The sequence below is a fragment of the Martes martes genome (genome assembly GCF_963455335.1).
Source record: "Martes martes genome assembly, chromosome: 1".
Classification (NCBI taxonomy): domain Eukaryota; kingdom Metazoa; phylum Chordata; class Mammalia; order Carnivora; family Mustelidae; genus Martes; species Martes martes.
Window position 1 is genome coordinate 142243197 of NC_137888.1, and position 25069 is coordinate 142268265.

A 25069-nucleotide genomic window follows, 5' to 3' on the forward strand; every position below is an offset into this window, starting at 1 on the left:
CAAATAGATGTCCCATCTCTCCATATTTAAGCAAAAGTGAAAACCTATCCATGTTTCAAGGTCTTGACTAGTCCTGGGGTTACAACTATGTCTGTCCCCCCACAGTGAGATTTGTGAGCTACTGGAAGAATATGTGTATGGTCACAGCAGTTCCCTTTCTGGGCCACCTTGTCAGACTGCAAGGTAATTTTGCTGAAAGTTATAACTTCAATGATGAGCTGCTTCTTAGAGTCCATTATTCTGAGTGAAGGACCTGGCCTAAGCCCAGGGATTTGGCTAGTTGAGGATCATATTTTAGGAGACTGAATCATCTCTATGTCCCCACGTTCCTCCCAACACATCACTGCCTTCTTTTAAGATTTGTTCCTTATTAGTAATAAAGTATAAATCTGTTTAGTAATTCTTATCTATATAAATATCTCCTAAACTAATTTGATCTTGTCATTTCTAAATATTCTTCCACACCTTGCTGGAGGACCCATTTCAAGAATCTCAGTCTGGGGGCTCCTGGGTGGTTCAGTAGGTTAAGCATCCGACTCTTGATTTCAGCTCTGGTCATGATCTCAGGATTTTGAGATGGAGCTCCGCATCAGGCTCTGAGCTCAGCTGGGAGTCTTCTTGAAATTCTCTCTCACCCTCTGGTCCTCCCCGACCCTGCCCTCTCTAAAATAAATAAATCTTGGGGGGGGGGGGGTAAAAAAGATTCTCTCTTTCCCTTTCCCTCTACCCCTCTCTCCCTGCACTCCCTCTCTTAAAGAAAAAAAAGGGAAAAAAAAGAATCTCAAAGTCTGATTATACAGGTAGATTATTTTCCCTTTGCTTTGCCATGTGGATGTTAACTTGATCTAAGAATCCCAGCAAGAAGAGAGAGATTGAATACTGCCACAGAAGTAGTTCTTTGTAGCTTTGAGTTCACTACCAACTCCAAATTCAAGACTTTATAGATCCTCACTTAATCTCTAGTATTTTCACACTCTGGAGCCTAACTCTATTAGAGCATTTGGTTTATTCCAGTGATAATTCAAACGCCTTTTCCCCCATTCATGGCAGTGTTCCTTCTTAATGTTTCCAATTTATAGTAGTAAACACCCTCTACCAGTGGTTCCATAGTCTGTTGTATGACAATAGCATAGTATTCCAACCTCCAGTGGTTTCAGTAATAGCCAATAAAAAGAGAGATGAACCCTGAACCAGTCTAACTATCTCCACCACAGACCTCTTTTTTTGGATGAGGAAAGACACCATTTCTAACCATTAGGTGTCTCTGAAAGCTGGATTAGAATGAACTTTTAGCCTGTTAACTCTCTGAGAGAATGTGTCTATTTAGTGAAATCATGAAATGGTGCCTAAATCTGGTTTCTATCTGTAAATATCTTATCTTGAGCCCTGAATTCCCAACTAGACTTCACGGTCTTTTTGCCTTAAAGTAGTTCCTAACTTGTGAAAGGTTGGTATCCAACCCCCTGAGAGGTTATGGTGAAGGTTAATTTGTGGTTTGTTTAAGAGTAATGATTTAATATGAGGTAGAGTTGAATATTTTACCATTAGCCCAAACTCCCATCTGGTAGTCCTTCAAATACATCTCAAATCTAAAACTTCCTTCTTCCTGTCCTAATAAGGCCAGCTCAGTGTCACATTAAAAAAATATAAATTTTATTTTTAAAAGCATTGAATGGGAGCCTGGGTGGAATCAGTTGGTTAAGTGTCTGACTCTTGATCTCAGCTCGGGTCTTGATCTCAGGGTCATGAGTTCAAGCCCTGTGTTGGCATGGAGCCTACTTAGAAATAAATATAAATAAGTATTTAAAATTAAGTTTTTATGAAGTTTCTTAAGACAGTGGCAGAGGAGGAAGTCCTTCATAATATGATGTAAACTAAAATTTTCTTTACCCACCATACCACCTCAAGTACTTCTCCAGCTCAGTCTCCCTGTTGCATCATCAGTCAGATGATGGCTTTGATACAAAGATGGCTTCTGGTTCTAACAACACACCTCTATTGTTTTGTAATCTCATGTGTTAGAAAAGGCAGAAACTAGGTTGTGGGTTTAATATAAAAGGCACTTTGAGGAAGTCCTTGACACCCATCTATGGAAGCCTTGCTGCAGCAGTAAGAAAGCAGTTTCTGAGAAGCTGGAGAAGCAGGGTATCAAAGCCTCTGTCTATTTCCACTGAGGAGTGGTGACTAAGGTTTATGTAGATGGGAAACAAAACCCCTAGTTTTTAGAAAGGCTGTATTAGTTTGCTAAGGCTGCCGTATTAAAGTACAACAGACTGAGCGGCTTAAAAAAACAGAAATTTATTTTCTCATAGTTCTAGAGGCCAGAAGTTTGAAATCAAGGTGTCAGGAGGGTTGATTCCTTTGGAGATCCTTGAGGTAAGGACCTGTTCTGGGCCACTTTTCTTGGCTTGTAGATAGTCACCTTCTCTCTGTGTTTTCACATTGTCTTCCCTCCGTAGGTGTCTGTCCAAATTTCCTCTTTTGATAAGGGCACCAGTCGTGTTGGATTAGGACCCACCCTAATGACTTCATTTTAAATTAATGACCTCTTTAAAGACCCTATCTCCAAGTACAGTTACATTCTGAGGCACTGTGATATAGGACTTTAACATAAATTTGGAGGGGGGCGGATATAGTTCAGCCCTTAACAGTGGCTTTCCAGCTTTTGACTTGGGTACTTACATGCTTAAAGACAATTTCTAGAATGGTTTTGAATTGGTCTTTCTTTTCTCCATTTTCACAAACTCTGAAGCCAGTACTAGCTTACTGAAAGAAAAACATGCATAATATTTGAGATATCAAGCATTTCATCGGAAAGCTATAAGCCACTATAAAGTCTTTATATTTCCTTCTAATGAATGAAATTAAGGGAATTTCAGGGAAGAGAGGTATGATTAATTGTATGATAGCCCATATGTAATTCTGTCCTTCAATATTGAGAAGCAGTGGTTGAGACATTTTTCTAATATGACTGGCTATACTTGTTTTCCCTCATAACAATAAATTTTGTAATAATACATCTTGGCATTGGAAATATATATATAAAATAATAAAAGTATATTTAAATATGTAATATATAATATATTATATAATATAAAATAATATAATATATAAAAATATTTTAAAAGTATATATAAATATAAATAAAAGTAGTCTTGGCACTGGAAGTATTTGTTAACAGTTTCGAATTAAGGTTTTACCAAGGTTCAGATCACTTAAATCTTTACTACTGAAATATTAATCAGGACACACTACGCTTTCCTAGTGTAAATACCTTGAAGGAGAAAGTAATTCCTAAACATACAAAGAAGTAACTTGACTGTCTATGTTATATCTTGTGTCTCTTCCCTGTGTTTTAATATTTGATAAGGTGTTTCATTTATCTAAGATTTCTAAAGCATAACCAAAGTTGTCTTTGGGAAAACTGGCATCTTCAAATTTAGAGATCCTCTATGAATAGTACCAAAACATTACTATATAGTAGCTAATACACTCTATTAATGTGTTACTCTGTCTGAAAAAGAAAATGTACAAGTCTTCAAAATGGCAAAAAAACAAAGGCTAATGCTGCTTGGGTTTCACTTCTTAGAATGCTCACCATGTTGACTTTTGTTTGTATTATGTGACCAGTGATTTGACTGAAAACCTGCACGATTCAGTTTTAGTTGTAGATTCAGTTGAACTTTGTGAAGTATTTACCTTCGAGAGTGTTTGACTTGTTTTAACCTATTAGAATTTTTTGTTTTATTTTGTATTAAAGAAAAATTCTGGAAGAAAATAAGTGTGTATTAATGCTGAGTGGGTTGTTTTTTTGGGTGGCTTCTTTTAGTCAGGCTTTCTGTACATTGAGATGTTACATGATTTCATGAATCCTGAATCTGAAGCTCTTCAATTCTAAAATCTCCATTAAAAGCCTTTCTTATTTAAGCCTAAGCCAAAGTGCTCTCCTAAAACTTCAGGGGGGAAACCCCACAGGTTAACACTTTTTATAGTGAGGGAAGAACATTTTGCCTACCTTATAAAAATGTGATTCTTTAAAGATTTTTTATTTATTTATTTGAGAGATCGAGATCACAAGTAGGCAGAGAGGCAGGCAGAGAGAGAGGGGAAAGCAGGCTCCCTGCTGAGCAGAGAGCCCGATGTAGGGCTCGATCCCAGGACCCTGAGATCACAACCTGAGCCGAAAACAGAGGCTTAACCCACTGAGCCACCCAGGTACCCCTAAAAAATACTATTTTGAAGTAAAAGAGATTTTTTTAAAAAGTGTTTATCTTTAAGAAGTTTTAAAAATTGGAGAGTACATATAATAGCAGCAGTGAGCCACTTTTATGGGTACCCTATAATTTTATAATTATTACTCTAAAGTTAAAATTCTGTACTTCTTTCCTTTGGAAGAACCTACACATGTGCCACCCTATACACAAACTACATAGTGAGTTGGATGAGTTCTCCAGTAGCCTTTGAGATACATTATAAGGTCTTAGCCATTATCATGTCTCTCCCAAGTCATATTTGAATTTTATTTTGTGCATTTTGACTGATATTGGTCGTATAGGACCTCCTATAGTATAGATTATGTCTACTTCTGTATTTGTTACTGGATTTGTTACTTTTTCTCCTTCTAACTCTCTTTGTTCATGGAGTGTAGTGTATGTTGTCCTACAGTTTGTATTAGTATATTCAAAATCATGAATCTGTTTTGTACTTTTTATGTTGTTGAGTAGTGATAATCAGGCTTATACTAACATATTAAATTTAGTCTCCAGGGGCACCTGGGTGGCTCAGTGGGTTAAAGCCTCTGCCTTCGGCTCGGGTCATGATCCCAGGGTCCTGGGATCGAGCCCCGCATCAGGCTCTCTGCTCAGCAGGGAGCCTCCTTCCTCCTCTCTCTCTCTGCCTGCCTCTCTGCCTACTTGTGATCACTGTCTGTCAAATAAATAAATAAATAATCTTAAAAAAAAAAACAATTTGTTTAAAAAAAATTTAGTCTTTTACAAAATTTAGAAAATAGTATAAACAGAAAAGCAATCTTGGGGCGCCTGGGTGGCTCAGTGGGTTAAAGCCTCTGCCTTGGGCTCAGGTCATGATCTCAGGGTCCTGGGATCGAGCCCCCCGTCAGGCTCTCTGCTCCGCAGGGAGCCTGCTTCCCCCTCTCTCTCCCCGTGTGCCTCTCTGCCTACTTGTGATCTCTGTCTCTCAAATAAATAAAATATTTTAAAAAAAAAAAAGAAAAAAGAAAAGCAATCTTGACACTTCCCTACTTTTCTAAAGCTCTTCTCCTGAGGACATTCCCTCCATACAGTATACCTTCTAAATATTAGCCCATATGTCTGTATATTGGAAATATTTCATCTCTGTCTCTTTCTTGCCTTTCAATTTATTTTATGGTTTAATTTTTCTGAATTTTAATTCCACAGAAGATTTAATCTCAATGTGTTCAAGTTTATCAATCTTTTAATGACTTTTGTGTCATATATACAAATACATTTATACTTCAATATTATATATGCTATTTTGTAATTTTATCATTTTTTACATTAGTGTTTAGTCAGTCTGGAATTTATTTTTCTAAATGGTGCTAGATTGAGATGGACCTTCATTTTTTTTTTTGGAAAAATTATTAATGAATGTCGAATTTCTCACATGCTTTGGGACAGCAAATATGATGATGATTATATAGTTTATCTTGTGTAGTCTGTAATGTGACATGTCCTCATTATTAACAGTGCAGGTCGCCAAGCAACACACATATCAGACCTGCTGGAGCAGTATTTACTAGGGAAAGCATAGAGGAATAGGGGTCAGTACCTCAGTGGTGAGTCACCATTGCCTCATTCCACTCTTAAGCAGAGCATAGCAATCTATTTGGGCCGTGTGACAGATTCCACTAGTGGGAACTTGACCATTGGAATATGAACTTTCAATGAGTAATTAGAGAACATCATCAGCTTCTCCCCTGGCATGATCAGGAACCAGAATACAGTAGTAATATGATGTGGCAGAACTTTGATTTCAGCACTATCTTGACAGCATGGCATTCAAGATTGATGAAAAGTCCTAATGTAGCTGAAATCTAAGACTTCTGGTTATAAATAGAAGATAGCTGCAAGTTAGGGGCACCTGGGTGGCTCAGTTGGTTGAACATCCAACTCTTGATTTCAGTTCAGGTCGTGATCTCAGGGTGGTGAGTTCAAGCCCCGCGTTGGTCTCTGCACTCAGCCAGAAGTCTGCTTGAGATTCTCTCTCCCCCATCCCTCTGTTCCTCCTCTTGTGTGCACACACTCTCTCTAATATAAATAAATAAATCCTTAAAAAAAAAAAAAAAGAGCTGAAAGTTAGCAGGATTGCTATGCCAGTGGGCCACATCAGTATACATGATTGATTGTGTTAATGCCAGCCCCTTCCCTGACATGAGTAGCACTGGAGGTGGCAAATGGGTCCAAACATTATGGCAGACCAGTATTTACTGCCTTAGGATCTGAGCTATAGCCAGTTTCTATGGAGCTTTGTAAGATGCCACATTTTTGGTAGGCCATCTTGCAAGGGACCATTCTTGCAACTAAATAACTTTTACTTCCTATTGCCTATTTGGCCAGGATATTTTTTTCTTAATATTCTAACACATGTGATATTCTAACACATGTGATTTATTTTATAGATCTGATCTGCTTTAGCTAGGATTTTTTTTTTAAAAGATTTTACTTATTTATTTGACAGATCACAAGTACTCAGAGAGGCAGGCAGAGAGAGAGGAAGGGAAGCAGGCTCCCCGCTGAACAGAGAGCCTGACCCGAGGCTCAATCCCAGGACCCTGAGATCTTGACCTGAGCCAAAGGCAGAGGCTTAACCCACTGAGCCACCCAGGCACCCTTAGCCAGGACTTTTAAAACTACTTTCCTAAATGAAATTAGCATAGTTTTTCCTTTTCTTATGCTCTCATTATCTGGCTTTTTAAATTTCCTTTTGAGTTAAAAATATTCAAGGTATACTCTAGGAGCTTGTATATATTTTTTTAAGGTTCTTTAGTTATGTTTCTAATATGATTTATTTTTGAATTTTCTCTTGTTCAAGAACGAGCTTTTGTTTTATTGATAGTTATTGAGTTAAGTTTGTGTGCACTCCCCAAATTCATATGTTGGAACTCTAAGCCCCAACATGGCTGGGTTTGAGGATGGGGCTGCTTAGGAAGTAATAAAGATTAGGTGAGGTCCTAATAGTAAGAGCCTGATCTGTTAAGATTAGTATCCATGTAAGAAGAGACTCCAAAAGGCTCATTCTCCTTCTCTTTGCACATGCACTGAGGAAGGGCTGCAGGAGAGAGTGAACAAGATAGCCATCTACAAGCCAAAGACTTACAGCCTGCAAAACAATGAGAAATAAATTTGTTTTCTGTTGTTTATGACTGTTACATAAAAGGTGCCTGTGTGGCGCAGTTGGTTAAATATCTGACTCTTGACTTAGCTTAGGTCATAATCTCAGGGTCTTGAGATGGAGCCCTGTGTCAGGCTCCATGCCTAAATTCTCTCTCCGTCTGCCTCTCCCCACCGCTCTCTTTCTGTTTCTTAAAAATTTAAGTCACCTAGTCTATGGTAATTTTTTTTTTTTAATTTGACAGACAGAGATCACAAGTAGGCAGAGGCAGGCAAAGAGAGAGGAAGGGAAGCAGGCCCCCACTGAGCAGAGAGCCTGATGCAGGGCTCCATCCGAGGACCCTGGCATCATGACCTGAGCCAAAGGCAGAGGCTTAACCATCTGAGCCACCCAGGTGCCCCTATGGTAATTATTTTAATGGAAGTCTGTATTGACCAACTCCATTAGTTCTTTGGTTTTTTTCTTTATTATTTTTTTTCTTGCTTCTTTCCTAGTTTATTAAATTTTTCTTATACATCTTTTTTTTTTTAAGTTTGGGTTTCATTCTCTGAAAAACCCTGAGTTCAGTCTTGCAGTGTATTAACCATCTTGACAGTGTATTGATTGATTTTTTAAAATTTTAGTGGTCAGATTTTAAATTTCCATGGTATTCTGTTGGTCTTTTTTAAAAAATGAATATTCATCCATATCTTTCTGAAGTTATTAAATATTTTAAAATGCTGTCCTTCTCACTTTATTAAGCTTATATTTTATGGGTACTGAGTTCTTCCTTTTGTTAGGCTTGTTTTCTATCTTTCATACTTGCTTTTCTCTTTGATTATTGTGATTGAGTCCTCAACTATGTATTTGAGGTTATGAATTGTCTGTTTACTTAAGCTTTTCTCCATATATGAAAGGAGCCCTGGTGGGATAAAACTTCTGGATGGAGTGAGAATAATATTTGACCAAACATCTGGGTGCCCTGGCCCAGCCAAGTTGAGAAATAAAACTATCATTACCCACCCACTGTCCCCCATCTCCCAGCTCACAGGTAGAGGTGGGAATGGTAGCTTGCATTCCTGATGCAGCTTGCTGGTGCCTGAGGGGTTGACCACACAGACCAAAGAATACAGTCTTTAAAAGTGTAAGTTACTCTTGGAAATCCTTGGATATGTTGTAATTTTACCATCGTGGGATTCACCAGTCACAAAATACATGAGCCCTCTCTGCCGCTTAATACTTAAGTGTGCATTTCCAAAAACAAGGAATCATTTTTACTATTATATGACCATAATGTAGTTATCAAAGTCAGCAACTTAACTTTGATGCAATACCATTACTATATGGGTCCATTTTAAAGTCTCTTGTTACGTATTGCAAAATTTCACTCTAGAGTTTCAACCAGTTTATACTTTTGTTAGTAGAGTATGGCAATTTTCAATAATTCCTTACCATTTTAAAATTGTAGATTTATGTGGTTTTGAACTTTGCTGAATTGATAACCAGCTTCTTCAGATTCATTCCAGTAGAGCCCGTATTTCTTTGTTGTTGTTGTCATTTAATATAGCTCTCACCTCCTTCCTCTGTATTTTGGTTTTTCTTTTTCTTCATGGAATCTTCCTAAGAATAAAAAATAAAAAACAAATTCCAACCCCCAGAGTATTCTAAACTTGACTGTTCCTTGTACAAAAGCATTTTTATCTATTACTGTTATCTAATACATTCACTTAACTTTTTTTTAAAAAATTATCTTTACAACCTCTCTATGATGTAATAATTTTGGAGATAAAATTATGAGAGGTTAATTTCCCAAAGTTATAGAACCAGTAAATGGTAGACTCTGGACTCTTTTTGACTTCAGAGCTAAGATCTTATTAAGCTGGTTTTGTGGGAAGGACAGTGACAAACTGGATCAACATTTGCCAAAGGGAATTCATACCTGCTACATTTAATTGTCTGGAAGGTAGTGATAAAAGCATCTTTCATGAGAGATGATACAATGCATCAGACTGAAGACCCTGGATGGGGATCAAAGGTAATGAAGAGTGCTGGATATTAATGATTGACAATAAATGTAGCTTTTAGTCTAATCAGATTGCCAGGTTAAGGGATATTATGTATGAACTGAAGACAGAATAGACCATGAAAACCAGCACCTCCAAAGCAAGTAAGGTTTAGCAGGTCTTCAGAGCTGACGAGACTTAATAACACAGATGTGATGAAAGGGTGGCTGATGAAATTTGGGACTCTTGATACGTGGTTAAAAAGAACGAAGCACAGAAGCTGATAATCCGGTAGAGGGAGCAGAAAATTTTTGAGGAAGAACAGCCAGAATGGATAAATCAAGAAACACTAACACAGGACAACTTTTAGAAATCATCTGGCCTTATTCTCCCCCATTACATATAAGAACACTGAGCCTGTCTTGAGATTACAGAGTTACAAAGTTCCATAACCAAGATTAGAAACTACAGTTTTGATGCCAAATCCTGATCTTTTTCAACTGCCTCTTGAATATTATGAAATTATCATCTATAACATTAAAATTATCTTATTACTTCAAATTCTCTTTGGAAGCTGAAAACTGAAATTATGATACAAAAATGCCTGAAATCTAAAGACCTTGAAACCGATACTACTACTTTTCTTCAACCCAAAAGAGTGGCATTATCTAGGGTAGCCCATGGTTAAAAATGGAAACACTTCCTATAACAGCAGTTTTGGAGAACAAAAGAATAATGACAACTTTTTTTCATTTGGAAGAACAATCATTATTTTTCTCGTTCACATACAAACAATAAAACAGTTTCTGTTATAAGCAGTCATTTATCTTCATTCCTATTCTGTATGTATTTTTCACACTGTCTCATTAAATTCTTATATTGTTCCAAACTCCTTGGATATGTTGTAATTTTGCCATCTGGGCTTCATCAGTCACAAAATACATATACATTGTAATAAAAATGGATGCTTCACAAGGATTCATATTGGCTATAGTCCATCTTAAAGGCCTTTGTTCTGTTAAACAATGGAACTATGTAATATTTCAATTCAAGAACAGTAGATCTTATTTCTTAACTTTTTCAGACTCTACTACCAACATTCTAAAATAACGTTCATGGAATACATAAATCTGTGGAGAATTTATGTAAAATCCACATGGACTTTTCTTATTTTCTTTTTTTTTGAGCTTATAAATTTTACTTTAATGCTACAAATACCCATAATAGTAATTATACTGCATAAAGTTGTTTAGAACTATTTAGTGGGGTTCTGCAGACCTTGGTGGTCTCTTTAATAAATTTAGTTTAACCAGTAGTATGTTTAATGTATTGTTACAAATTAAAAATTGCTCACTAATATTTTTCCCATCCATTGGCTAGTTCTAGATGTTCCACAGCAATATAGATGACACTGAGAAAAATTAGAGAAATGATAAGGAAAATTTCTGCATTTTAATTATTTAGGCACTTGTGGATCAGAAAACAATGTTTCCATCATCAATGCCTTCACTGCTGGAGATACAAAAATAATGTGTCTGCCCTCAGCTCACAATTTAATGATGGAAAATATGGATTAACACTATAATATGAACCAGAATACTAACTATGAGAAGTTAAGGAAAACATAGCAGGAAGAAATTGCAGCTGTTTGGGGATATCCAGAAAGACTTCTTGAAAAAGATGGTATTTGAACTAGAGCTTGAAAGTCAGCAATTTACAGGTTAAGGTAGAGTAAGGAGGATAACATGAACAAAGGTATAGAGACAGACACATTTGGTTTTTTTGGAAAATGGTAATTATTTGATAATGTAAGTTGAGGTAGTTTGGAAGACTAATAGAAGAAAGTAATACTAGCTAGCAGTCATTTAATGAGCACCTACAGTGTGCTCTGCTTCTTGCTACATGCCCTAGACACATTATTTTATTCAACTTTAAGAACATGCTATGCAGCAGGTGCTAGTATTATTATTCCCATTTTTTAAATGAAAGGATATTAAATGATTTTCCAAGGTTGTACAACTATTACGTTGATGTTCTTAGATCTTAATCCAGGTCTGACAGGTAATAAAACCCATACTCTTAACCACTAGAATACAAAGTTATACTGTGGAGATTTCAGATATAAAGTGGAGACCTTATATTAGCAATGGAAAACTCTGTGTGTGTGTGTGTGTGTGTGTGTGTGTGTGTGTGTGTATTTTAGCAAGAGAACCAGTTATTAAGAGTTTCTAAAATTAACCTATTATCAGTGAGTTAAAAGAATAAATGTGGGATGAGAGAGAAATAGACCAGCTGGTTAGTAGGCTTCTTAGAGGAGTCTGAGTGAGTTAATGAACTAAACTGGGTTTATAGGTCAGTAAGATTGAGAAGGTGGGATCATACACAGAGACCCTTTAAAATTTTTTAAGTTATAACAAAATGACAAGTATTTAAAGAGAGGGGGTGAAAAAGTAGGCAGTTTCAAAGTTGGCCCTGGGTGAAATTCAAGCCTAAGTAGCAATAATGGTGAAGAGAGACTTCTGAAGGAGATGAAAACTCGATTTGGCCCAGGTTCAGGGTGCCTGAGGAGCATCCAGGTGACAGTGTCAAAATTAGTTGGAATATAGGTATGAAGGTGAGACTTGAGATGGAGAATTGGCAGCTATTTGCATAGGAGAAAGTGTCAAAGCTATTTGAGTGAACACCTCAAGGAAGAGAATAGAAGGGGAAGTTTAAAGACAGACTTTGAGAAAAGCCTACATTTAGGGACTAGGAGGAGAAAGAACTAGTGAAAAATCAAAGTTAAAGAAAAATCCTTTCAACTATGTGATTAGAAAGCCTCTGGTCTCCTTTAAAAGAAATATTTGGTAAAAGCCAGATGGTCAGCCATTTAAAAATAAGTAGATGCCTAGGATTTCTGGCAAGTAGTTGATACTCTGACGTCCTGTTGTGTGACTCTAGAACTTTTCTCTAGAGAAACAGACCCATACTTCAAATTACCTATCTAGTAGACCTATAGGCATCTTAAGACCAAAAAGAATGTATTATTCCTATTCCCCAAACCTCAAACTTGTATTTGTGCATTTGATTATTAAACCTATTCAATTATTAACTCCACTGTTCATTTGCCCTAACCAGAAATCTTAGATTCATCTGCCACTATCCTCCCTTCCTTATCATTAGGAACCTTCCACTTCCAAAACCAACATACACTTGATCATTGCTATATACTGAATGTGTTTCCCCAAAATGTGATGGTGTTGGGAGGTGGAGCCTTTGGGAGGTAAATAAATTGTGGGGATAGAAATGCTCATTAATGGAATCAATGCCCTTCTAAAAAAGATCCCACAAGATGCCTTGCACCTTCTACCATGAGAGCTTACTGCAAAAAAGCAGCCATCTGTGAACAAGGAAAGGGCTTTCATCAGACAGTGAATCTGCCGGAGCCTTGATCTTGGACTTTTCAGCTATCAGAACTGTGAGAAACAAGTTTCTGTTATCTCTAAGTCACCTAGTCTATGGTACCTTTGTTATAGCAGCCCAAATACCTACTGCTTAGCCTTACTTCAAGGACTTTCACTCCCTGCATTTGTGCCAAGCTCCTCGATTGCCCCAGATTTGGTTCCAGTGAGTTCTTATGGTACAGGCTGCAGTAGTCACCCCACCAGACGGTACAGGCAGCGGATTTTGCTGCATCCAAGTGGTACTGTTCATGCATCATCTCTGCCAGGACAGAGTGCACAAGCCATGAGATCATGGCTATTAACACCTAGATTTCCTGGTGTATGACCCAGGCAGAAAATCCCTGCAGAGGTAGAGTCACCCCAGAGAAAGAGCTACCACTATAGCACTCCTCAGTGGAGCTGTGGGAGGCTGCCCTCATGACTAGGAGCCACCTGTGGGCAATTCCAGTCTAGGAGAACCACAGGCATGTGACTTTAACCTTTAAGAGCTAGGTGTGGGCTGCTTCATGCAAATTCATAGGGTTAGGGGCTGTCCAAAGCCATGGGGCAAGGCCATCTATAGCCTTTGGGACCTAACCCCTATCTGTATCATCCTTTGTTACATTCATCCAGTATTTTGTGGAACTTAATTTTATCTATTTCTCTGTCTGAACTCAAAAGGAGAGATTGTTTCTTGTTCATCTTTTGTTCATAGTCCTGAAATCCATGCCTGACATCTAGTAGAAACTCACTACATGTTTGAATTAATGTTCAAAGTCAATCATTTATTTAACAAATATTTATTATCAAGTGTGTAATACACTGTACCAGAGCTCAAAATAGGCTAATAGTTAGTACTCTTAATATCCCCAGATAAGGGACCAAAGATTTTAGAGTGGTTAAGTCATTTGTCTAATAAAAAGTGGTAGAGCTGAGACGCCTGGGTGGCTCAGTTGGTTAAGTGGCTGCCTTCGGCTCAGGTCATGATCCCAGTGTCCTGGGATCGAGTCCCGCATCGGGCTCCTTGCTCAGCAGGGAGCCTGCTTCTCCCTCTGCCTCTGTCTGCCTGCGCTCACTCTCTCTGACAAATAAATAAATAAAATCTTTAAAAAAAAAAAAAAGTGGTAGAGCTATCTGACAGAAAATTGAGTGTGACCATTCATAACTATTACCTTGAATGAAAGAATAAATAATAAACAGCCTGAACTTGAGGCTGTATTATTTTGGATGGCTGTTCTATGTTTTTTTTTTGTTTTCAAATTTATATTTTTTTAAAGATTTTATTTATTTATTTGACAGAGAGAGACACAGTGAGAGAGGGAACACAGCAGGGGGAGTGAGAGAGGGAGAAGCAGGCTTCCCACAGAGCAGGGAGCCCGATGCAGGACTCGATCCCAGGACGCTGGGATCATGACCTGAGCCAAAGGCAGATGCTTAATGACTGAGCCACCCAGGTGCTCCTCCAATTTATTTTTAAAATTTTCTTCTGATTTCTATGGTTCAACATTAGCTAAGTCATGGAATCAAAAATTAAAAAGAAATCATGTAAAGCAAGTGTTAATGCTTTGCATAGCTTTGCATTTGGTAATATCTTTATAATCTATAGTGTGAACTACTTAGGCATAATTTTATGGGGACCCGTTTAAAGACTCTAGAAGTTTCCAGGGGTGTTTCAGTGAGTCAGTCAGTTAAGCATCTATCTCCGACTCAGGTCATGATCCCGGGGACCATGATCCCAGGTCCTTGCTCAATGGGGAGCCTGCTTCTCCCTCTCCCTCTTCCCCTCCCCTGCAACTCTGTGTGCGTGCGTGCGCTTGTGCACATTCCCTCTCTCCCAAATAAATAAATAAAATCTTTAAAAAAGAAAAAAAAAAGACTAGAGGTTTCTAGACCACATTGTCTTTTCCTGCTTCATTTGTATTTTCTGTATGTGCTACTAAATTTTTTTTAAAGATTTTATTTATTTATTTGACAGAGAGAAGAGAGATCACAAGTAGGCAGAGAGGCAGGCAGAGAGAGAGAGGAGGAAGCCGGTTCCCTGCTGAGCAGAGAGCCTGATGCGGGACTCGATCCCAGGACCCTGAGATCATGACCTGAGCCAAAGGCAGAGGCTTAACCCACTGAGCCACCCAGGCGCCCCTGTGCTACTAATTTTGAAAACCAGCAAAGTGTTGGAGAGGAGGTAATAGAGATAATGAGAATCTGGTTTGAAAAGAATAAATGTTTTGTAATCTGTATTATAAATTCTATTAGCCTGGATAAACTGTGTCAAATCTAAAATACCAGAGGTTTAAGTTAGATGCAATTGAAAATGAGTATCACTGTCATTTAAGTAATAATGACATTTTCTTAGTGTTAATTTATCTTCTCAATATTATCCACTGTGAGACCCAACTTTCTAAGAAAATCTGAAAACTTTATCTACCATTTAAAAGTAATCTTTTAATCCCCTTAACATTTTATAATAGGCTATCATAACGGATTTTCCTAAGCTTTCTATCGAAATGGTACCATAAACTTAGAGTACTTTCTCCATTATAGCAGACCAATAGTTGCAAGATGGACAAAATCCTAGGTAGTTCAGTGATAGATAGCAATCAATCATTTTTCACTTTCCTTTCTATCTCTTACACATTAATTATTTGCATTATTAGTTTTCTCTTCAATATGCTGTTTCCTTGTAGAAATACAAGTTTTCTGAGAAATAATTTAATCTAGATAACATAATCTATAAACCTGTTGAACTAGTTAATTATAACTCAAATATATTGCAGTATGGTAAAGCTAACTATATAGCTTAAGAGCACCTCTGTGAAACACTCTGAGTTGTGATACTTCTCACCTCTGCCCCCTCCCCCCAACACACATGCTCTCTCTCTCAAAAAAAAAATAATAATAATAATTATGCACCCAATATTGGAGCATCTAAATATATAGAGCAAACATTAGCAAATCAGAAGGAAGAGATAAATAATAGTAAAATAATAATAGGGAACTTCAGTATCCCACTTTGAACAGTAGATAGATCATCCAGACAGAATATCAGGGTAACACTAGACTTAAACTACACTTCAGACCAAAAATATCTAACATATATGCAGAACATTCCAACAGTGGCAGAATACACATAGAATGCTCTCTAGGATAAATAATATATTAGGCCACAAAACAAGTCTTAACAAATATGAAAAGATTAAAATCACATCAGGCATCTTTGCTGATCACAATTACATGAAACTAGAAATCAGTAACAAGAAAAACTGGAAAATTCACAAATATGTGGAGATTAAACAATATCCTTCTGAATGTCAAAGAAGACATTAAAGAAGAAATATAAAAGTATCTGAGACAAATTGACACACTAAAATTATAGGATGCAGTAAAAGCAACTCTAAGAGGGAAGTTTATAGTGATAAATGTCTACATCAAAAAAACAAAGATCTCAAACAACCTAGCTTTACACCACATGGAACTAGGAAAGGAAGAACAACTAAACCTGAATTAGTAGAAGGAGGAAATAACAAAGATCAGAGCAGAAATAAATGAATAGAGACTAGAGAGATAATAGAAAAGATCAATTAAAATACAAGTTGGTTTTTTTAAAAGATAAAATTGCCAGAACTTTAGCTAGCCTAACAGAGAAAAAGAGAGAAAACTCAAAATTAGAAATGAAAGAGATGTTACAAATAATGCCAAAAAAATACAAATGACCATGAGAGACTATACGGACAATTATATGCCAACAAATCAGACAACTTAGAATAGATAAATTCCTAGAAAGACACAATCTACAAAGAACAAATTACAGAAAAAATAGAATATTTGAATAGACCAGTAACATGCAAGGCAATTGAATCAGTACTCAAAAATCTTTCAACAAAGAAAAGGCTAATTACAGATGGCTTCACTGGTGAATTCTTCCAAACATTTAAAGAATTAGTGGCAATCCTTAAACTCTTCCAAAACAATCGAAGAGTAAAGAACACTTCCAGACTCATTTTACAAGGGCAGCGTTACCCTGATACCAAAGCCAGGTAAGGACATTATAAGAAAAGAAAATTATAGGGTGTCTGGGTGGCTCAGTTGGTTAAGCATCTGCCTTCAGCTCAGGTCATGATCCAAGGTCCTGGAATCAAGTCCCACATTGGGCTCCCTGCTCAGCAGGATGTCTGCTTCTCCTTCTCCCTCTACCTCCCTTTCCCTCTACCTGTCGCTCCCCCTGCTTTTGCTCTTGCTTTCCTCTCTGAATCAAATTAATAAATAAAATCTCTTCAAAAAAAGAAAAAGAAAACATTACAGGCCAGTATCCCTGCTGAACATATTTTCAGAAGTTCTCAACAAAATAATACTAAACAGTATTCAACAGTATATTAAAAGGATTATATACCATGATCAAATTAGATTTATCCATAGGTAGTTCAACATATTCAAATCAGTAAACATGCCATAATGAGAAAATAATCATATTATCATCTCAGTAGATGCAGAGGAAGCATTTTACAAAATTTAACAATCTTTGATGTAATCTCAATAAATGAGTTATAGAAAGAATGTATGTATCTCAAAAAAATAAAAGGTCTTATATAAAAAGTTTACAACTAACATACTATGATCAGGGACAAGACAAAGGTGTCCGCTGCCATCACTTCTATTCAGCTTTGTACTGGGAACCCTAGCCAGCGTAATTAGGCAAGAAAAAGAAATAAAAGGAGTCCATATCAGAAAGGAAAAAGTAAAATTGTCTTTGTTTGCAGAACATATTATCTTAATAGAAAATCCTAAAGACTCCAATGAACTTAGTTAAGTTGCAGGCTACAAAATCAAAATCTGATTGCATTTCTATGCACTAACAGCAAACTGTCTGAAAAAGAAATTAACAATCCCATTTCTAATTACATCAAAAGGAATAAAATGCGTAAGATAAATAAAGGAGGTAAAAGATCTGTACAATGGAAATTACAAAACATTTCTGGAAGAAACTGAAAAAGACATAGATAAATGGCAAGATATCTCATGTTCATGGATTGAAAGAATTAATATTCTTAAAATATCCCTGGTACACAAAGTGATCCACACATTCAATTCAATCTTTATCAAAATTCAAATGGCATTTTTTACGGAAATAGAAAAAAGTAGACATAAAATTCGTATGGAATCATAAAAGACCCCAAATCGCTAGAGCAATTTTGATCAAGAAGGACAAAGTTGCAGGCGTTTTACCTCCTCATTTCAAACTGTATTTCAAATCTATAGTAATTAAAATAGTATGGTATTGGCATAAAAACACACAGATCAATGGAAGAGAATAAAGAACCCAGAAATAAACCCACATATATATGGTTAACTAATTTTTGACAAAGTCACCAAGAATACACAATAGGGAAAAGATAGCATCTTCAATAAATGGTATTAGAAAATTGGACTGTCATATGCAAAAGAATAAAACTGGATCCTTATCTCATACCATACATAAAAATCAACTCAAAAGGATGAAAGATTCAAATTAAGGACCTGAAACTGTAAAACTCTTAAAGAAAACATAGAGGAAAAGATCATTGAGATTAGTCTTGTCAGTGATTTTTTTGGATCTGACACCAAAACCAAATAGGTAAGATTATATAAAACTAAAATGTTTCTCCACAACAAAGGAAACCATCAACAAATTTAAAAGACAACTTATAGAATGGGATGAAACATTTGCAAAATATATACTCTATAGGGAGTTAAAGCCAGGATATGAAAAGAAATCTTAAAACTAATAGAAATAATAGTAATAATCAGGATTTAAGCAAAGGACCTGAGTAGACATTTTTCCAAAGAAGACATAAATACGGCCATCGGATATATGAAAATATCCTCAACATCAATAATCATCACAGAAATGCAAATAAAAACCATAATTACATATCACCTCAAACCTGTTTAAGATGGCTATTATCAAAAAAAGGATAAGAAATGTTGGCGGGGATATGGAGAAATTGGAATCTTGTACACAGCTGGTAGGAATGCAAAATGATACAGCTGCTATGGAAAATAGTATGGGGGATTCCTCAAAAAATAAAAAATAGAACTACCACAGGATCCAGCAATCTCACTTCTGGGTATTGATCCAAGAGAACTGAAATCAGGATCGCAAAGACAAATTAGCCCTCCCATGTTCATAATAGCACTATTCACAATAACCAAGATTTGGAAACAACTTAAGTTTCTGTTAATGGATGGATGAAGAAAGCCTACAAGGGAATATTACTGAGCCTTCCAAGGTCTGCAAAATATTGGATATGGATCAACTTGGGGCCATTATGCTAAGTGAAATGAGCCAGTTACAGAAAGACAAATACTGGATGAATCTATTTATATATTGTATCTAAAATATTCAAATTCCTAGAATCGGTGAGTGGAACTCAAGGGTAGATGGGAAGTTATGAATCAGCAGGCATGAAGTTCTAATTAAGCAAGATGAATAAGTTATACAGATCTGCTATACAATATTGTACCTATGGTCAACAATAAAAACTTGTTATGAGGATAGACCTTATGTTAAGTGTTTTTACCACAATAAAATAAAATTTTTTAAAAGATTTATTTATTTATTTGACAGACAGAGATCACAAGTAGGCAGAGAGAGAGGAGGAAACAGGCTCCCCGCTGAGTGGAGAGCCCGATGCGGGGCTCGATCCCAGGACCCTGGGATCATGACCTGAGCTGAAGGCGGAGGCTTTAACCCACTGAGCCACCCAGGTGCCCCTAAAATTAATTTTAAAAAGACTGAAAATAAATTAACCAAGCACCAACTCAAGACAAGAAAGGTAAGATCAACAGAGAATGCCTGAGAGAGAGGAAGGAGAGAATAAAGTGCAGCTATTAATTAAATAGAATTCTAACAAATAAATAGGAAGACTCAAATTCTGTCTGTGTTTAAAAAGTACTGACAAGATAAATGAAGAAAAAGAAGATATAAATAAATTTCAGAGTGAAGGAGAGAAACATAATAAAAAACATAGTAGATACAATAGTATTCTTAAACGTAAGACAGAATTGGGAATTCCCCCCCTTAGGCGAACTTTCAGAAAAAAGGAGACATTCTGTTCTTCATTTTATGAGGCTATTTTAATGTTAATATCAAAACCAGACAAAGGCAAAAAAGAAGAGAATTGAAATTATTAGACCAATCTTATCTATAAATAAATATATATGTAATCTTAAATAACTATTAATAAGCTAAATACAGCAATATATGTTTAAAATTTCTCATAACACTTAATCATGTAAGGTTTACCTAGAATGCAAGTATGATTTATCATTAATATATTCATTGTTATAACATACCCAATTAATAGACTTAGACAATCTTTGTTTACTTCAACACATACAGAAAAGCAGTAGATAAAATTCAACAGTGGTTCATGATTAACAAAAAATCCTCATAGTAAATTGGTAATTGATGGGAAAAATTTTCTGGCAACTTTTTAATGGTCTCTATCAACAAATAGACATATTTGGCTTTATAGTCAATAGTAGAATCATTCTCTTTGAAATTAGAAAAGGATGTCTCCTATCATTGGCTTCTATTCACTATTATCCCTCTCTTAGGCAGTATAATAAAAGATGGCACAAGGATTGAAAATAAACAAAACTGCTACACATATACACACACTTACACCTAATGTGAAGTGAAATGCAAAATATTGTCTTGCCCAAGGACAACTGGTGAACGAACAGTAGAGCCAGGAGTTCACAAATAATTTGGCTCCAGTGTCCGAACTTAGCAACTTGTGCTACTGTCCAGTGGCCCAGAAAATTGAGGAAAGGACTAGTCATTTCAAATGCAATCTAAATTGCAGTCTTGCTTCTCATAAATTTCCTCACCAGTTATATAATTAACCAGAAATTTTACATGAATATTATTAGCAAAATTTTATTTCTCTTTTAGTAGATTCAGTTTTTTGTGTTTTTAGATTTGTCCACTCTTTTGATATGATAAATAGTGTCTCAGTGAATATTGTTGGGTCTTTGTATATGTAGGATAGTTTCTTTGAAGTTCATTTTCTGTGGATACATTCATACGAGTAGTATTAACAGGTAAAAAATTGTGAGCTATGGCTATTGGCATAAGTTGGCAAATTTCTAAAGCAATTTGTGGTGACCCTGGAATTTGATGAGTGAGTTTCTAAATATATGATTAACTCATGAATTGAGAGCTTCTTTAAATGGTGCTTACACTTGGATAGTAGTGTTTTGCTAACTTGTGAATGTGGTATATTGAAGTCATTCTTTAAAATAGGTTTCTATTGCAAATTAAGTTGTTAATTACTTTTACTTTATTTTGGTTTTATTATTTTTTAGTATACACACAGTTATTATTGAAGCTAGAAGTTGGGAGCTTAATCATACAATTCTAATGTTTTATATATTTAAAATTTTCATGATGAATTCTGAGAAATGCTTTTTTTAAACTGTTTGAATTAATGGATAAAAAGCAATATTATATAAGCAAAAGATTGGTTTTTAAAAGTAGATTTCAAATGTTCATATGGTGAATATTTGTTACATTTTATTTTCCTCAATTAGAAAAAGAAAGGGGTCATCAAGTCATTTCATATATATGTATGTACACATCATATACATAAATATACATCATATGTGTACATATCATAGTATATCATATATATGTCATCTATATATGACAGCAAATGTCATATATGATTGTATATATGTATATATATGACAGTAAAGCTTAGAGGATAAGATCACAGAATTTGGAACTAAACTTACTGCATTTAAATACTGACTCTACCATATACTAGCTCTGGGACCTCAAACAAATTACTTTTCTTAGCTTCAGTTTTCTCTGTAAAAATGGTCATACTTATTTTTATTTTTGTTGTTAAAAATTTATTTTTGATTTTGGAGCATTTTATGCCTAGAGTGATGCTTCTGTTTTGTTCCTTTGTTTCTGGGTGGGTGGGAACAAATTGTTCAAAATGTATAGTATCTATGGGAGAGAGAAGATGTGGGCAAAGAAGGTATCAAAGAGCTTTTTCTCTGATTTTGGCTTGAACTTTCCTTATGTCCTTGAATCTTTATTCTTTTCTTATTTGTTTTCCAGATTAAATGCATTTATGGAAAAGGAAAAATTGGATAGTAAGATAATAGTAGAATATTGTAACCATGCAATGGATCCCTCAGCAGAAAACAGTATGTATGTAAACAAAGTATGGGTTCAATGTGAGAGTGAAAGCTGTTTGAAATGGAGATTGTTGTCAAGTGAGGATGCAGCCAGAGTTGACCACAATAAACCATGGTACTGTTTCATGAACGCTGATTCAAGATACAATAACTGCTCTGTTTCTGAAGAAGACTTCCCTGAAGAGTCTCAGCTTCATGAAAGCGGATTTAAGATTGTCTATTCACAGCTCCCTCTTGGAAGCCTGGTTTTGGTAAAATTACAGAATTGGCCAAGGTAAAGTTGTTGTTATTTCGAAATAAGCTATTAAGTTATGGTCTTGCTAAGTTGATGAATTTTTAAAACTTTTCAAAGAATCAACTTTTTTTCTACTGTTTGTCTAATTTTTTTTTAATTTTTTTAAAATTTTAATAAACATATAATGTATTTTTATCCCCAGGGGTACAGGTCTGTGAATCGCTAGGTTTACGCATTTCACAGCACTCATCATAGAACATACCCTCCCCAATGTCCATTTCCCCACCACCCTCTCCCGTCCCCCCTCCCCCCAGCAACCCTCAGTCTGTTTTTTGAGATTGAGTCTTTTATGGTTTGTCTCCCTCCCAATCCCATCTTTTCATTTTTTCTTTTCCTACCTCCCCCCAACCCCCCCGCATTGCATCTCCACTTCCTCATATCAAAGAGATCATATGATAGTTGTCTTTCTCCGATTGACTTATTTCGCTAAGCATGATACCCTCTAGTTCCATCCACATTGTCACAAATGGCAAGATTTCATGTCTTTTGATGGCTGCATAGTATTCCATTGTGTATATATACCACCTCTTCTTTATCCATTCATCTGTTGATGGACATCTAGGCTCTTTCCACAGTTTGGCTATTGTGGACATTGCTGCTATAAACATTCGGGTGCACGTGCCCCTTTGGAGCACCACGTTTGTATCTTTAGGATATATACCCAGGAGTGCAATTGCTGGGTCATAGGGTAGCTCTATTTTCAGTTTTTTGAGGAACCTCCACACTGTTTTCCAGAGTGGTTGCACCAGCTTGCATTCCCACCAGCAGTGTGGGAGGGTTCCCCTCTCTCCGCATCCTCGCCAGCATCTGTCATTTCTTGACTTGTTAATTTTAGCCATTCTGACTGGTGTGAGGTGGTATCTCATTGTGGTTTTGATTTGTATTTCCCTGATGCCGAGTGATGTGGAGCATTTTTTCATGTGTCTGTTGGCCATCTGGATGTCTTCTTTGCAGAAATGTCTGTTCATGTCCTCTGCCCATTTCTTGACTGGATTATTTGTTCTTTGGGTATTGAGTTTGATAAGCTCTTTATAGATTTTGGATACTAGCCCTTTATCTGATATGTCGTTTGCAAATATCTTCTCCCATTCTGTCAGTTGTCTTTTGGTTTTGTTAACTGTTTCCTTTGCTGTGCAAAAGCTTTTGATCTTTATGAAATCCCAATAGTTCATTTTTGCCCTTGCTTCTGTTGCCTTTGGCAATGTTGCTAGGAAGAAGTTGCTGCGGTTGAGGTCAATGTTTGTCTAATTTCTTATTTATTGTTTCCTGGTCTCATTATTATTTCCCTGACATTTGAGGGTCTAATTCTTTTTTTTTTTCCTAGTTTCTAGTTACTTTAAGTAAATGATTTAAATCTTTTTTCCTCTTGATATAGGCAGTTACAGCTAAAAATTTCTCTTTAAGGACAGCATTAGCTATATCCCACAAATTTTGGTATATTGTGTTTTATTACCATTCAGTTTCAAGCATTTACTAATTATCTGTGTGGTGTCTTCTTTCCAGATGATCTGTTAGAAGTATATTTTTACCTGATATTTGGGGATTTCTAAATATTTTATGTTACTGAGCTCTAATTTAAATCTGTTGCCCAAAGAGTATATTTATGACCATTACTTTGAATTCTTTATCATACATATTACTTATCTCTGTTTCATTTGGCTGTTTTGCTGTGGTTTTGTCTTGTTCTTTCCTTTGTGACATATTCCTCTTCCTCTTCATTTTGTCTAACTCTCTTTGTTTCTGTGTATTAGAAAAGCCAGCTATGTCTCCTGATCTTGAAAGTCGTGGCCTTATGAAAAAGAGGTCCTGTGGTGGCCCATAGTGCAATGCTCCCTCTTTCTCAGATCCAGGGGTGTGTCCTGTATGGGTTGCTTGCACCCTACTATTATGGCTGAGCTGTGTTTGTCTTTAGTCCAGTTGGCTGCAATGGCCCACTTTGCTTGTTGTGGGTACACTGGGTGGCAGAGTTTCGTCCTTGTGCCATTGAGGGGTCAGTCTGGAGCTGCCATGGGCTTCTGGTTGGGTGGCGACAGCAATCACACCAGATGTCTGTCCCCAGTCTGCCTCAGGGAGGCTGTAGTTGGACTGATCAACAGGACATTTTCTCTGTGCTTCCAGCTGTAAGTTTTGGCTACTGGGACTATGGGTGCAACTAGTGTGTGTGGTTATCTTCCCCTCTCCCAAGGAAGAGTCATTTTGGAGTGACATCAGTCCCTGTAGGGGTTGCTTTCAGAGTAGAAGCTGCTTTGGACGTAGAAGCTGCTTTGGAGGACACCTGCTGAGTCCCTTTTGTACTTTTATATGAAATGAATTCTGTTCCTTAAGAAGAGGTTTTTTTTCAGTCTGTTTTCTCTCTGTTGTTCAGATTGGATCATTTCTGTTTTAAGGTCACTGATTCTTGCCTCTTTCATATTCATTCTGCTGTTGTAAATATCCCTTGAGCTTCTGGTTTTAGTTCTTGTATTTTCAGGTGTAACATTTCCATTTGGTTCTCTCTATATACCTTCTATTTATTTGGGTTTTTTGTTTGTTTGTTTGTTTTGGATCTTTTTAAAATCTTTTTAGGAGGCTGCCCCTACTACTGTACTGGAGAGATATGAGGGAACCTCTTTGTTACTGCCAGGTTGGGAGTGGAAGTCTAGGTTTTCTAGTCAGCCTCCACTTACTCTCTGGAAAGTGTGGGGTGCCTCATTACTGCTGGGAAGGGATTAGAGTTAAGGCTTCTCACTCACCAACTTGGCTGGGAAAGGTAGGGGTACCTTATTCTCACCTCCACTGATACCATGACAGGGAGAAGCATGTTAATTCTG

The 25069-nt window shown here is 36.5% G+C and overlaps 1 protein-coding gene across 1 annotated transcript in view; it reads left to right on the plus strand.

Annotated features, from left to right (window-relative positions):
- ZCWPW2 (zinc finger CW-type and PWWP domain containing 2) overlaps positions 1 to 25069 on the plus strand; it is a 121313-nt gene that overhangs the window by 16567 nt on the left and 79677 nt on the right. Inside the window, exon 3 of the mRNA XM_080814961.1 lies at positions 21885 to 22238. Coding sequence (XP_080671087.1) covers positions 21898 to 22238 — 341 coding nt within the window. The 5' untranslated portion in view covers positions 21885 to 21897. The remainder of the gene's footprint in view (positions 1 to 21884; positions 22239 to 25069) is intronic.